This window comes from Anabrus simplex, chromosome 1 (genome assembly GCF_040414725.1).
Source record: "Anabrus simplex isolate iqAnaSimp1 chromosome 1, ASM4041472v1, whole genome shotgun sequence".
NCBI classification, from domain to species: domain Eukaryota; kingdom Metazoa; phylum Arthropoda; class Insecta; order Orthoptera; family Tettigoniidae; genus Anabrus; species Anabrus simplex.
In genome coordinates this window covers 1,627,366,476-1,627,381,110 of record NC_090265.1, presented here as the reverse complement: position 1 = coordinate 1,627,381,110, position 14,635 = coordinate 1,627,366,476, and the positions used below count along the sequence as shown (strand labels likewise).

The 14,635-nt window shown below is 42.4% G+C and overlaps 1 protein-coding gene across 1 annotated transcript in view; it reads left to right on the top strand.

Moving 5' to 3' along the window:
• The window catches only part of LOC136858608 (zinc finger protein 260), a 225,187-nt gene extending 216,533 nt beyond the window's left edge, over window positions 1-8,654 (top strand). Inside the window, exons 5-6 of the mRNA XM_067138297.2 lie at window positions 7,793-8,369; window positions 8,464-8,654. Of these exons, the coding sequence (XP_066994398.2) occupies window positions 7,793-8,110 (318 nt within the window). The 3' untranslated portion in view covers window positions 8,111-8,369; window positions 8,464-8,654. The remainder of the gene's footprint in view (window positions 1-7,792; window positions 8,370-8,463) is intronic.
• Window positions 8,655-14,635: the final 5,981 nt, after the last annotated feature.

Sequence of the window (14,635 nt, the reverse complement as noted above, 5' to 3'; positions counted from 1 at the left end):
AAAGTTCCTACCATTACACAGTGACAAATCTCGTATTTACCTCAGGCACCTTCCCAAATTTCGACATCTTAAGGGGACAGTTTCAATAGCAGTTTCAATAGCAAGATCCCTCTCTCTTTCTTACCTCCGCGCTAGCGTGCCGGGTTCGACGGGCTAGAAGGCAAGCCCGGGAGATAACAGACTGCACTCAGTGCCAACAGCAGAATGCCACGGCCGGCCGAGGACAACAACCGCGAGCCGAGCAGCGGTCACGTGGACCGAAACTCCCCTCTAGATGGAGAGGGGCGCGAAGCAAGAGAGAGAGAGAGAGCTCGGAAGGGAGGGAGGACTCTTCAGGGCGAGAAAACTTCTACATTTCCCTGAAGACATGCGGAACGGGCAGAAATACATTTATTCCATAAGAGGGGCAGGGATAGGAAACAAAATACATGTAAATACATCAAATTACACAATACATAGTACAGCTTGCAAGCACATACAATGTAAAAACACTGAAGAAAGATAGTCTGGGGGGGGGGATCACAGTTTACACGGTTCAGATCCTCCCCGCCTTAAAGCCGACGCTGGAAAAGATGAAAGTAGACCTTAAAGATAAAATATAAATGCAGTTCTTCTAAAAGGAGTTCCATGCGGTTGGAAAATTCTCCTAGTTCAAGGAGCACACATTCCCAAAATCACTTCAAAACTTCAAATTCAAATTTGAATTAAAATGCACATAAGGAGGTTCTGTGCCTTAAAAATCTCCTGTTACTAGGAGCAGACCTTTGTAGAATAACAAGTGGACTCGGAAGAAGGAATTTGAGCCACACCAAAAGTTCATAAGCGGCACAGGAACTTGGCGAATAAGTTACAGCGACGAATTTCCCACTCGGTCCTTGACAAAACTAGGTCGCAGCAGGTGAGCAACCAGAAAGAGTTCTGCGCCATAAGAACAGATAGTCACGAAGATAGGGGCTCCGAAGGCGTAACATGGTCCATGAGGAGCCGAAAAACAGGTCACAGCCAGGGCAAGACGCTCCAACAGCTCCACCGAGGGGCCCTCTCAGAGAGCTCGGCAACAGGACGCACCAAATGACTGGAAAAATAACAGAGCCAACAGAAATCTGTCTCTTTGCACTTTTCAAGGAAGGACCGGGGGTAGGTCGACAACGCCAGGCCGCACAAGGACCCGGCAGCAGCGCGGAGGTAAGCCGGGAAACAAAGGAAGGGAGGGAGAGAAAGGCCGGAAGGGGCGTGAGGTAAAAGGAAATACAAAAACAATTAATCAAAAGATACCGTTTGACAATGGTAAACATTTTAAAATACAACAAGATATCATACTTAACTAAGGAAACCCTCCACAAGTAATTCGAAGCGAGGCGAACTTGGTGCAAATAGCACCAACAATTTAAGCAGGCTTGACTTGAGAGAGGTGGACTCTAAACACCCTCTCCGCCACGGGATCCCTCAGGAGCAATGTGACAGGAGTCAAAAATTTAATAACAGTACAAGGCCCCCAAAATCGGGGGGAGAGCTTACTCGAAGGTACAAAATTCTTCACAAAAACCTTATCACCGACGGCCAGGCTGACAGGTTTTCGCCCCTGATTGTAACGTTGCTACTTCCTTAAATTAAAGACCTTAAGGTTAGCCATAGCACGTTTCCACGTAGCCCTAACATTAGGAGGATCGATATTCTCCGGCAACAGATCGTTTATATTCCACAAATTTGACAAGGGTGAGTTAGGTATGAAACCAAACATGAGAGAGAACGGGGAGGACTTATGCGCCTCATGAACAGCAGTATTGAAAGCATAGGTTAACCAAGGAACAGTCGTATCCCACCTCCAAATATCTTCATGATGGAAGGCGATAAGCGCCGAGCGCAAATTACGGTTTACCCTCTCCGCGTACGACGGCTGAGGATAGTAAGCAGAGGTCGTAACGTGAGAGATAGAAAGGCCGAAACAGAATTTTTTAAAGCAATTGGACGTAAAAGCCCTCGAATTATCGGAAACTAAAACTTGACAAGGCCCAAACGTAGAAAAAATGCTTTTCAGACACCTTACCGTGGTGTCAGCAGTAGCAAGCTTGGTAGGAAACATCCAGGTAAAGCGAGTGAAAGCATCAACACAAACAAGAATGAACCTATTACCATCCCCTTTCGATTTGGGGAGGGGCCCAACGTAGTCTATAAACATACGCTGCATAGGGCGAGTAGCTTGAGAAGAAGATAGAAATCCGACCTTAGTATTCAGCGGTGGCTTGCTAATTTTACAAAGCTTGCAAGCTCTAACCAATTCGTGGACTTCACCATCCAATCCCTTCCAAATGACATTCTCACGGATTTTCTCTCTTGTTTTAAAGACCCCGAGATGGCCCGCAAGGGGAGACTCATGAAAATATTTAAAAATCATGGGCACGAGAACGGCAGGTACCACCACCTTCATCCTTTTATCATGGCGAGCCGTACAACACAGGACTCCGTTCCGTAACTCGTAGGGAGCAACCGGTTTACCTAGCTCTAAATCTTGGATGATGGGTCCCAAGTAAGGGTCTTCTCTTTGAATTTTTCCAATGTCATGATACAATATGGGGGTATCTGACAGAAACGCCGCAGAAATCGGCAGGGCAAGGGACTCAACAGCAAAGGGTTCATCATCTTGAACCACCTCGGGAAAGTACATACGGCTTAAAGAATCAGCCAAAATATTATCCGACCCTCGGATGTGGCGCACTTCGAACTGAAAGGCAGAGATCCTGATCGCCCACCGGGCCAAACGGCCAGTTCTTCGAGGACGACCCAGAACCCAGCTCAACGCCTGGTTGTCCGTTTCAAGTTGGAATTTAACGTGCTCTAAATACATCCGGAACTTCTCGAGGGCAAATAACACGGCTAAACCTTCAAGCTCGTACACCGAGTATTTCGATTCCAGGGCGGACAAGGTCCTGGATGCATAGGCAATCGGGCGTCTGCCAAATTCTGACTCCTTCAACAACACCGCGGCGACAGCGGATGCAGAAGCATCGGTTTGAACTATAAACGGTTTAGAAAAATCGGGCATGGCAAGAATAGGCGCGTTGGAGATGGCCAACTTAAGATCTTCAAAGGCGGCCTGCTGAGAGGGTCCCCAATGAAATTTAACCCCTTTCCGACGCAAGGAGTTAAGCGGGCTGGCACGCTTAGCGAAGTCCGGAATTAACTTGCGAAAAAAATTCATCATGCCGACAAACCGAGCTACGCCTTTCACATCCGTAGGGGGGGGGGGCAAATTCACGAATGGACTGGGTACGAGAGAGGTCCACGGAAACACCGTCAGGCGAAACCACATGCCCAAGAAAAGACATCTGGGGCCTCGCAAAGGAGACCTTAGAAAGCTTGACGGTAAGGCCCGCCTCCCGAAGGCGCATCAACACTTCCTTAAGGTGCAACAGGTGCTCCTCAAAAGTTTCAGAATAGACCACAAGGTCATCCAGATAGTGATATAGGTAGTTAAATTTAATGTCCGAAAACAGCTTATCCAAAAGCCTAGTAAGAACGGCGGCGCCCGTCGATATCCCAAAAGGGACGCGCAAAAATTCGTATAAATTCCAGTCTGTGGCAAATGCCGTCACATGCCGCGACTCAGGAGCCAAGGGGATCTGGTAGTAGGCTTGATTTAAATCCAAGATAGTAAAATATCGAGCCTTCCTAAACCAGGAGAAACAGGAGTGTAAATCGGGGAGTGGCACGGACTGCAACACAATTTTCTTATTGAGGACCCTATAATCCAGGACAGGCCTGAACCCGCCCTGAGGTTTAGGGACTAGGAAGATGGGCGAGGAATAAGCGGACGTAGACGGCTGAATAATCCCCTGGTCAAGCATCTTATCGATGATCTCCTTCAGCGCCTTCATCTTAGGCGGAGACAAACGGTAAGGGGGGATCCTTACTGGAGTTGAATCAGAGTGTTCAATTTTATACTCCAAAAGATTGGTCACGCCCAATTCCTCAGAAAATACGTCCGAAAAAGTGTCGCACAACTCCCTCACACTCCGCGCCTGATCCTCAGGGAGATGGCTAAGATCACATACCATCTCCTCTTGAGGGGGCGTAACCGACCGAAAAGACACAGAATTAAATGAACCAAGGGGAATCTTTACCGATTGAGAAAATCTGAACCAACAAACCCCCTTTTGTAGGTCCAGAACCAATCCGGAGTAAGAAAAGAAATTTGTCCCAAGGATTACGGGACATGACAAATCCTTGGCTACATAAAAGGAGAACCTCCAAGAAAAGTTAGACACTCTAATTTTACTAGTGAAGCTACCTATAATATCGACCATAGAAGAATTGGCTGATACACACGAAACAGAGACAGGAAGCAAGTCCGAAAACTTACATATAGCTTTATGTGCGATATACCATTTCTCGCTGACCAAGGAAACTACACTCCCCGAGTCCAGCAAGGCCGATACAGGCTCGTTCCCCATTTCAACTTTAATGAAGGGAGCACTACCTTTCAAATCCGCAGAAATCCGTAAACACTCGGGCGGAAACGTATCACATAAAGGCTGAACAGAAGCACAACGAGGGCTGTCATCAACTGGGGGACCGTGAGGGACGGAAGCCCCCTTACCTAGTCAGCTTGACGCTGAAGTTCCAGCACAGTTCTTCGCAAAATGACCCGGACGCCCACACTTAAAACAAGCCAAATTGCTACTCCTATTAGGAACACTGGCATTAGCCGACGTGCCCACTGGGCGACGACCGGGAGTCCTAGTGGGACAACGATTCCGTAAATGATCGCGTGATCCACACTCATAACACCTCAGGTCCGCAGGCTTTCTAGAAGCGGGAGCGCCGGATACATAGGGCGATAAAGGACTACTTCCCGTACGCAAGGTGTCCGCATGACGAACCCCTTCCGCAGCGACGACCATTGCCTCCAATTCCGAAAAATTGCGGGGATGGGCCGCGAAACACAAACAAGAACGATACAAGGGGTTTATGCCCTCAACAATAGTCAATACGATTTGCTCTTCTGAAAAATGGAGCGCGAAGACCCTGGCGTAATGTTTAATATCCAAAATGAAATCAGCCAACGACTCATCATTACGCTGGACTCTGAAGTAAAATTTCTGCACAAACGAATTTAACGCCCTAGCTGGAATAAAATGCGTCAATAAGTGCGAGTGGAATTGCTGAATAGTTTCCTGTTCCTTAATGGCCTTAACAATCCTATACGACAACTCACCACTCGCTAAGGGATAGATAATCTGCAATATATGACTATGAGAAATTCCAAAAACCAGGGCATGGTCCAGGAATTCGACCAAGAAACGAAGGAAGGCTACAGTGTCGCTCGCCGAATTGACAGAGTAGTATGGGGCCCCCTTCAACATTAGCGTTAATGGATGAGGAATATTGGAGAATATAGACACATTTGACGGTGGGATAGATTGCAAAGGTTGCTGTTCTTGCTGTTCTCCAACCTCTCTATTCCCTATAGGTTTATCCGAATCATCTCCACTTACCACGGAGACCAAAACAGGAGGTTTGGTTTTGCCTGCCAATTTCGTCAACCATAAGTCAGTTTTTTCCTGCAAGCTAACCGCTCTACCTTCCAAGTCCTTGATTTGGGTCCTCAGTTCATCCTTTAACTCCAATGACAAAAGGTCCCCGATACGCTGAACGTAATGCGTGAGGCGACCTTGAACTCTCCTCAACTGATGACTAGATACCACGTCGTTTTCCAAGAAATCCATAATTGAAGCAATATCAGTTAAATTAGTATCAATCAAGGACGCGGCACTGCCCACCTCGCCATCGGTATAACAGGGTACAACGACTGGCTTATCTAAGTTGGTTCGTAATAATGCTTCATCGTTCTTGACCGTACCTCGAGATTCAAGATTCCTTTTGGTCAACTCATACAGTAATTCTTCCTTTCGGAGTGAGCCCGGATAAGCTACATCTCGAGTAGACATTTTGATGACTTAAGAGACAAAATGGGGCACGACGTGGCAGAAGGACACCGAGAGACCCCCTCCCAAGCGATCAAGTACATTTACTAATACGACACCAGCCCCATACAACCCACGCTCAGCTACCAGCTGCTACGGCAGGTACGGGCTAGGAAAAGCGGCGGCCCGAAGGGGCTGGATAAAGGTCGTATTAAGCGAAAGATACCAACATCAATTAACAACAGTATCTCGCCAAGCTTCTTTAATTACAAGTTCGGAAACTTTAACTGCTTTAAAAACATCAAATAACAACAATTTACAATTAAGAGGATAATACCCGTATATACATTCAGAATTATTACAAAACACTAATGAGGGAGCCAGCCCTCTCTACCAGGTACAAGTTCACATGCATACGTGAAGGGTTTCGCTTTGCAACTTCCCGAACATAATATGAAAGACCTTCAAATATTACAATAAGGTTGAGAATAAATTAAGCATGGCCTTCCGAATTCTTAACCAACGCAACGCCCGAAGGCACATAGAAAATCCGTAGTGGATTACAATAACGTAGAAAAGCAACACCTACTTAACCCCACTATGGAATGTTTCGGCCATGAAAGTACTTTCTTTAAATTGAATCAAACACATCAACTTAAAAAAAAAGGATTAAATCCAAAGCACAAAGTTCCTACCATTACACAGTGACAAATCTCGTATTTACCTCAGGCACCTTCCCAAATTTCGACATCTTAAGGGGACAGTTTCAGTAGCAAGATCCCTCTCTCTTTCTTACCTCCTCGCTAGCGTGCCGGGTTCGACGGGCTAGAAGGCAAGCCCGGGAGATAACAGACTGCACTCAGTGCCAACAGCAGAATGCCACGGCCGGCCGAGGACAACAACCGCGAGCCGAGCAGCGGTCACGTGGACCGAAACTCCCCTCTAGAAGAGAGGGGAGTTGGAGAGGGGCGCGAAGCAAGAGAGAGAGAGAGAGAGCTCGGAAGGGAGGGAAGACTCTTCAGGGCGAGAAAACTTGTACATTTCCCTGAAGACATGCGGAACGGGCAGAAATACATTTATTCCATAAGAGGGGCAAGGATAGGAAACAAAATACATGTAAATACATCAAATTACACAATACATAGTACAGCTTGCAAGCACATACAATGTAAAAACACTGAAGAAAGGTAGTCTGGGGGGGGGATGGATCACAGTTTACACGGTTCAATTATTATTATTATTATTATTATTATTATTATTATTATTATTATTATTATTATTATTATTTATTCCAAACACATGAGCAGCTGTTGTGATGCAGTACTCCTACCAGCATTGAGTAACTGAGAACTGTTACTTGTAGTAGGCAGTAGATGATGCTAGATATAACCAAGTGCATATAAAATAAATTTGTGTGGCTATTACTAGTTTGGTGCAGACCATCCGAAGCAGGTGGGTGGCAGCTTTAATGTGTGGGAAACTATGTGTTATTGTGGTAGAAGATAATGTTGTGCGTGGTGTATGAGTTACAGGGATATAGAGGTCAGCACAGACACCCAATCCCCGAGGCAAGGGAATTACCTAATCATTTAAGATTAAAATTCCTGACCCAGTCGGGAATTAAAGCCTGGTCCCTCTGAACCAAAGGCCACTACGCTGACCATTCAGTCAAGGAGCCAGACGCCATATGCATGATTATTGATATTACTACACTGCTCTTGTAACAGCTTTTACAGAGTAGAGGAACTTACATATTGATCAACTTATTTTGTTCTTAACTTTTTATTGCTGTGTGTTCCTTGCATTTCAGAAAATTATTAGGTGGAGGATTGATCTTTAGTGAAATGTTTATTATTTTTTGTTCAAAGGTGTGTGGCAAAGGCTTCTTAACAAGAGTTGACTTGCGTATCCACTCAACAATGCATACAGGTGAGAAGAGTTTCGTCTGCGAGTGGTGCGGAAAAGCTTTTGCACGTCGCGATGCTCTACGGTGCCATCGACGCAGCCACACTGGTGAACGCCCATACCGCTGTGATGTGTGTGGTCAAAGTTTTACCCAGTTCTCACCACTAACGATACATAAACGCCTCCACACAGGGGAACGTCCGTACGCCTGTGATATGTGTGGCAAGGCCTTCGTCTCCAGGTCCACCATGATGTCCCACAGGAAGAAACATGTCAACTGAGATGATACACCTCTGAAATGAGTCAGGTTACTCTTTCATGCTCTCAATGGCATGAATTTGACTGGTTGGAGATAATATTTTACAAAACTACCTCAGCCATGATTTTCTTGCCTGGCATACTGTGCTTGGTCAGATGATGGAGTCATCTTATCCTGAATGGAGTTATGAAACAGCAAAATGAAGTAAATGGAAAGTATGTTGTCTCCTGTTAACAGAAACAGCTTTTCTGGTCTTTGTTGTTTTACCCATCTGAGAAAAGGTACTTATATTGTTTTTAATGTTCCAACTATGCTGCTGTTATTCATGATAAAGAGTTTATGTAGTCAGTATGTCATTATACTCATCATTTTCAGGTCTTCCCTGTTGCATTCCTTGTATGCAAGCACTTGGAATGTGGACTAAACTTTTATAACATCCTCATTTGGGAAGATTATCATGGCAGAATGCTATGCAAGTCATCAGATTGAATATTAATGTCATTATTCTCACCAGAAGAGCTTTCAACTGTTACCAACCTTTTTTAATGGAAAGGTTGAGTATTGAGGATGGCAGCTACTTGCTTTTTAAGGGGCTTGACATTGTGGTTATCATCCTTAAGGGTTGAAAGGAAGTGGATTTTTGATATGATATATATATTGCCCCTCTATGGTTCAGACATTGAAACACCAACCTTTCACTTTTCATCATAGGTTCAAGTCTTGATTGGTGCATGTAAAATTCTTTTTCTGTCCAAAGTATCAAAGCAGGGATGGAACAGAGTTTATCCTGGATCTCCAGTCTTCTTTATCACCTTCACTCTGGTAATATTCCATAATTTATTTCCTGTCACCTTATATACTGGTACATTTCTACATTTTGACACTAGATAGGCCTCAGTCTGATGGGTTGATTATAGATACTGTGAGACATATCCCAAAAGTTGTTTGGCTAATATACTTTTCTGCTTTGATTAATTTGTGTGAAATGTAATCTCTTTGTCATTATGGTTATTATACCAAGATCTTTCTTATTGCATTCCTTGTGTATGAGCACTTGGAATGTGGGCTGTTTTTTAATAATATTGGGATTAATGTTTCAAAACATGGTACCAAGCAAATTGGCTGCATGTTTCAGACCTGTTGCTGTCAGCTTGCATTCAGTAGAGAGTGGGTTTGAATGCCATCACTGCCAGCTCAGAAGATGGTTTTTCGTGGTTTGTCCATTTTCACTCTAGAGAAATGTACTTTAATTACCTTAATTAAGGCCATGGTTGCTTCCTCACAATCCTAGTCCTTTCATACTCCATGATTGCCAAAAAACTTTTTCTGACTTGGTCCAATATTAAACCACTAGCAAAAAAAGAAAGGAAAAGACAAAATAAAAAACCTATGATACACAGAACACATAAAAAAAAAAACTCTCTCTCTCTCTCACTCACACATACATCTTTGTCTTCTCCTTCTGGTGGTGTCTCGTCAGTGATGGTTGATGATCATCACACAGCAATATTTCCTATTTTGTGCTTCCCCAATGAGGTTTTGCTGTATTTTGGATGTCGAACCATGGTTCCATATCCTGGATAATCTTCTCTGTCCACATTTTCCTTCTATCTTGTATTGGCTGTGTTTGTTATTTCTGAAGATGTCGCCAAAATAGGCTGCTTTCCTGCATTTTGCAGAACTTATGATTTTCCTGCATGATAAGAGTACTTCCTCGTTTTTGACTTGGTCCATCCACCATTCTGCGATGCATTCATATTTCATAAGCCTGTGGTCAGTTCATTGACAAATCCTTTAGTGTCCATTTTTTGACACCCAAAAGCAGTACTGATAACACACAATGCTCCATGACACTCCAACAAGGTTTATCTTGGAGGTCATGACTGCTTGTAAGGTGTTTTAGTTTCAGAAACACTTCTTCTGAGGCTTAATGTACAGACACAATCTACATCTCTTGCTCTGTACTTTTCTAGCTACTATGTAAGAAAAGCACAAGATATCAAGTACCCCATCCCTGATATCAGTTCTGAGGATGACTGTATTATTGTGGTAAAAAAGCACACCAACAAGATAATTCATTTACTTCAAAGAAAGATGTTGTAAAGTCAGATTAATTAAATGTGTTTTTTATTATTATCAGCCTCTTCATGACTGGATACCAGATTTTGTACAAGGTTTATCCAGTAAATTTTATTCTCTTTTCATAGAATCATTCTGCCTGTGATGAATATGTAATGTTCATTGCTTCTCTGGCTTTGACATCTTCATGTAAATGCCATCAGCCTGAAACTTTTTCTGATGGAGTTCACATATAAAACTTATTTGGTGCAAAGTCTGGGTTCTAGAGAGGATGATGAATTTGTTTCCAGTCAAATTTTTATTGTAATGACAGTGCATATTAAGCATTTTTGTAACACTGTAAGAAAGTCTTTCAGACAGGATTGTACAATGCAGTTTCTTCTCTCATGGTAGTCTGCTGATGATTGAACCTGTACCAAAGAATTTGACAGGCAAAATGCTTGTTTGTCTGAAAGACTTGAGTTCGTGATTTTGCAAGGTGAAGTGATGTTTGAACTTCTTCTTTATTAGGGAAGAGAGCGTGTTGTTTGTGAACTCCATGCCTGATGTGACAGATATCTCTCCAATACACTCTCTCCTCTCTTCTGCATAAACTACTGCTTTGATCCAAGAGTCAGGTGTGGTATCTGTGTCTCATCATCTGTAATAATACAAGATCAAGAGCTCATCACAGTTCATTACCATATTCAGTGAATTATTGGAGCACTATTTCTCTTTATATTCCTTATTGAGTTTTCAGAACCTTGTAGGAGCACAACTTCCAAAAGTCCAGTAATCTACCAGTTTCATGGGCAAGCAAGCAAACTTGCAGTTTCTCATGAGTGTTGATAACGTGGGGATCTCTTGTTTTACTTGGAGGGATGTGACTTTTCACTTCAAAAATCTCACATGCATAGGCTGGAATTCAGATTGCAGTTGCAATGGTAGCAAGTCAGTGACAATGTACTTCAGCTGTTATGTTTTCAGGGATGGGACAGAAATTTGTGGGAAATGAAAGGAAAGTGTTGAAATTGTGAATTATCTTCAATTCTACAACCATGAATAGTAGACTACATTGCTGCTCATCATTTAATCCTTCTTTAGAGTTTCCAACTGAAATCGTCATTGAATTGCTTGTGGCAATCTCTCCTTACATGTCATGAAGTTAATAATTGTCTGCTCTCTATTTTGAATTTATTAAAAATCTAACTTCATCAGGTCACTTAATCGTCTTGAACTACAGCTGCATGCAGTTGTGATTACAGCTCTGCGGCATATGATACTTATTTGTGTCGTGATACTATACTTGTGAGAGAAAGTATTGTCATCATCTCTGAATAAGTTTATGGGGTTATTCCAAACTTCATTTTTAGTCTAAAAATTGTATGGTGTTTATTTTAGACTTGGAAATGATGATAACTTACCCATGTATTTTTAAAAACTTAGTTGCAGATAGATAGAGATGTTGTATGTTAACTCCATGCATGACACGACATATCTCTCCAATGTTCTAGTTCATCCCTCACATGATACAGTGTACCTGGGTTGATGTTGGTGATTGCTGCATAGATGTAATTCCACTGTTTATGCAAGGTGGCTGGTAATGGAAGTACATACACATGCAGCATCATGTATCCTTCGTAAAATAAGACACGTGGCATTTAAATGGGGCTGGGAAACCATTCTATCAGTGCATCATCACAACATGCAACACAACCTATCCAGCTTTATGGATATGCTTGATTGAGATAAGGCTGCACCTCATTGTAGAAATGAGGAGGAGCATCTGTCCTGTTGATAGATGAAGTTGTTACTTTCTTTTCTTTTTGCTATTTGCTTTACGTCGCACTGACACAGATAGGTCTTATGGCAACGATGGGATAGGAAAGGCCTAGGAGTTGGAAGGCAGCGGCCCTGGCCTTAATTATGGTACAGCCCCGGCATTTGCCTGGTGTGAAAATGGGAAACCACGGAAAACCATCTTCAAGGCTGCCGACAGTGGGACTCGAACCCACTATCTCCCGATTACTGGATACTGGCCGCACTTAAGCGACTGCAGCTATCGAGCTCGGTTGTTACTGTCAGTCTGTAGTTGCTGCTCCAGCATATTGAGATATGTGATGCCAATGACTGTGTATTCTGCATAGAAGAATGGGCTTTAGGTATTCTTGTTGGATAGAATGCAGAACATAGTAAGTTTCAGTGAATCCCATCCTAATTTGCAGGTTATGTCTGTTTGCTGTTCCCCAATTTTTCTTGAAAATTTATGCAAAATGTTTGCCCCTCTGACATGATTTCCAGGAGACAGTGTTTTCCTCAACTTTGTTCACAGATACATTTGGGTGATTTCCATGATTTTTGTTGCAGCAATTGAGCGCTTAGCTGACGTGATTTGTCAGCTTGCATGGACTTTGCTTGTAGTTTCACAAACGCTATTCATTTCCTCATTGGACACTAAGAGTTGGCCATTCCATCTCCACAGACAACTCATAGCCTTGAATTATTGTTTATATCATTTAAGAACCAATTTTTCCACATATGAGTCCATTTGAAAGGTGGTCCTGAAATGTCATTGCATAGACGGACTTTATTTTGTGGAAATACAGTACAAAGAATGCTTTCTGATGAGCAGACAGTGCCATTTTATGTTCAGCGCAACCTGGTGGTGATTGATGAATGATGTGAAATGTGTGATGCATTGCAACAAAATACAGTACACTGAAATTACAAACAAATGCACATGCATCCCCGGATGATATATTCTTCTTGCCACCTAGAATACATTTCTGAAACGTGGAACTTTTTCTTTTTTTTCTTTTTTTGCAAGTTGCTTTATGTCGCACTGACACAGACACATCACATGGAGACGATGGGACAGGAAGGAGCTAGGAGTGGGAAGGAAGCGGCTGTGGCCTTAATTAGATACAGTCCCAGCATTTGCCTGGTGTGAAAGTGAGAAACCACGGAAAACCATCTTTAGGGCTGCCGACAGTGGGGTTCGAACCCACTATCTCCCGAATACTGGATACTGGCCGCAATTAAGCGACTGCAGCTATCGAGCTCGGTGGACATCTTTTTGCATAACCCTGTATTTCTTGAACTGAAATGAAATGACGTATGGCTTTTAGTGCCGGGAGTGTCCGAACACATATTGATGATGTAAATTATTTTCTACTATTTCTACATTATGTTGGATATATCCCCATGATTGATCATGATTCACTGCTCATCCAGTTTTTATACTTTTAATCATATTTTGTTTACTGAACTGTGTGATTTTTTTATATTAACAGTTTTGTGAAAATCATTATACATTGAGTGACTTTTAATTCACAAATATTTTTAAATTTTGAGATGGTTTTACTTTTTCAAAGCAACAGTGTAATGACCAAAATACTCTTTAGGGTTTTTACTATGTGGAAGGAGATAAACTGCCAGGAAACTTCTGAGTCTGGGACATCGTTTTGCTTAACCATGTATTTCTGAAGATCATGGGTTTAAATCCAGCAGAGGTAGTTGGATTTTTGAAGGTTAAAAAGGAAGTCCATTCGGCACTCCCCCGACAAAGGACCATAGATCGTCCAACAGAGTTCTCTGGTTTCTCTGGCATCTGATAGAATAAAACGGAATGTTGAAATTGACGCAAATGTTTTATAAATGGTATAAAATAAAAATGTCTTCTCGGGCCATATTATTATTTATTAATTAATTTATTTATTTACATTGATACAACCAGCTGTGGACTATGGTTTCATAAGCTACCTGCCTCTTTTTCTTAGGCGTACACTTTTTCGTTTACATTGTAACCAAAGGTTTTGAAACCTCACGGTCATTTCAGCCGTTCTTCCGCCAAGATGTTCCGCGGTTTAGCAGGTTCTTTCTCTGGATCATCCCTCAACCTGCAACTTTCTTCCTAAAGATGGTCCTCTCCATTATGTCCTGTAGTTCTTTATCATTTACCCGCATGTCTTTGTGCACCTCCTTTGGCCAGATATGGATGAGATTTCCATTTTTTCTGGAAAGTAAGCAATTTGTCTGCCAATCTCTCTCATTCTCTTCTGGTGACCATAGAAGGTTAACCTTTGTTATTTTGTAACAGTGGTGTTCTTTTTGATTTTTGCGTACAGTTCCTTGTTTGACCTCAGTTGGGAGACAAACCTGTCGGACACTTTCTTATGAACCAAAACCTTTCTGTGGAACTTCCTTTTGTTTTTCTCAATTGACATATCTTCCGTTTTTGATTGTGTTTCTGCAGCATACAGGTGGTATTACCATCATCATCATCATCATCATCATCATCATCATCATCATCATTATTATTATTATTATTCAAACCATGGCCATCCATGTAAAGCTTGTATCTTTTTACACACACTGTAATGAACAAACACTCGATACAAGCTTGTTTGTCTCCAAAACTTAGACCTACAAATACAGTTCTTTAATTGTATGCTCTCATATGACTGAATAGTCTAATAGTTCACTGCAA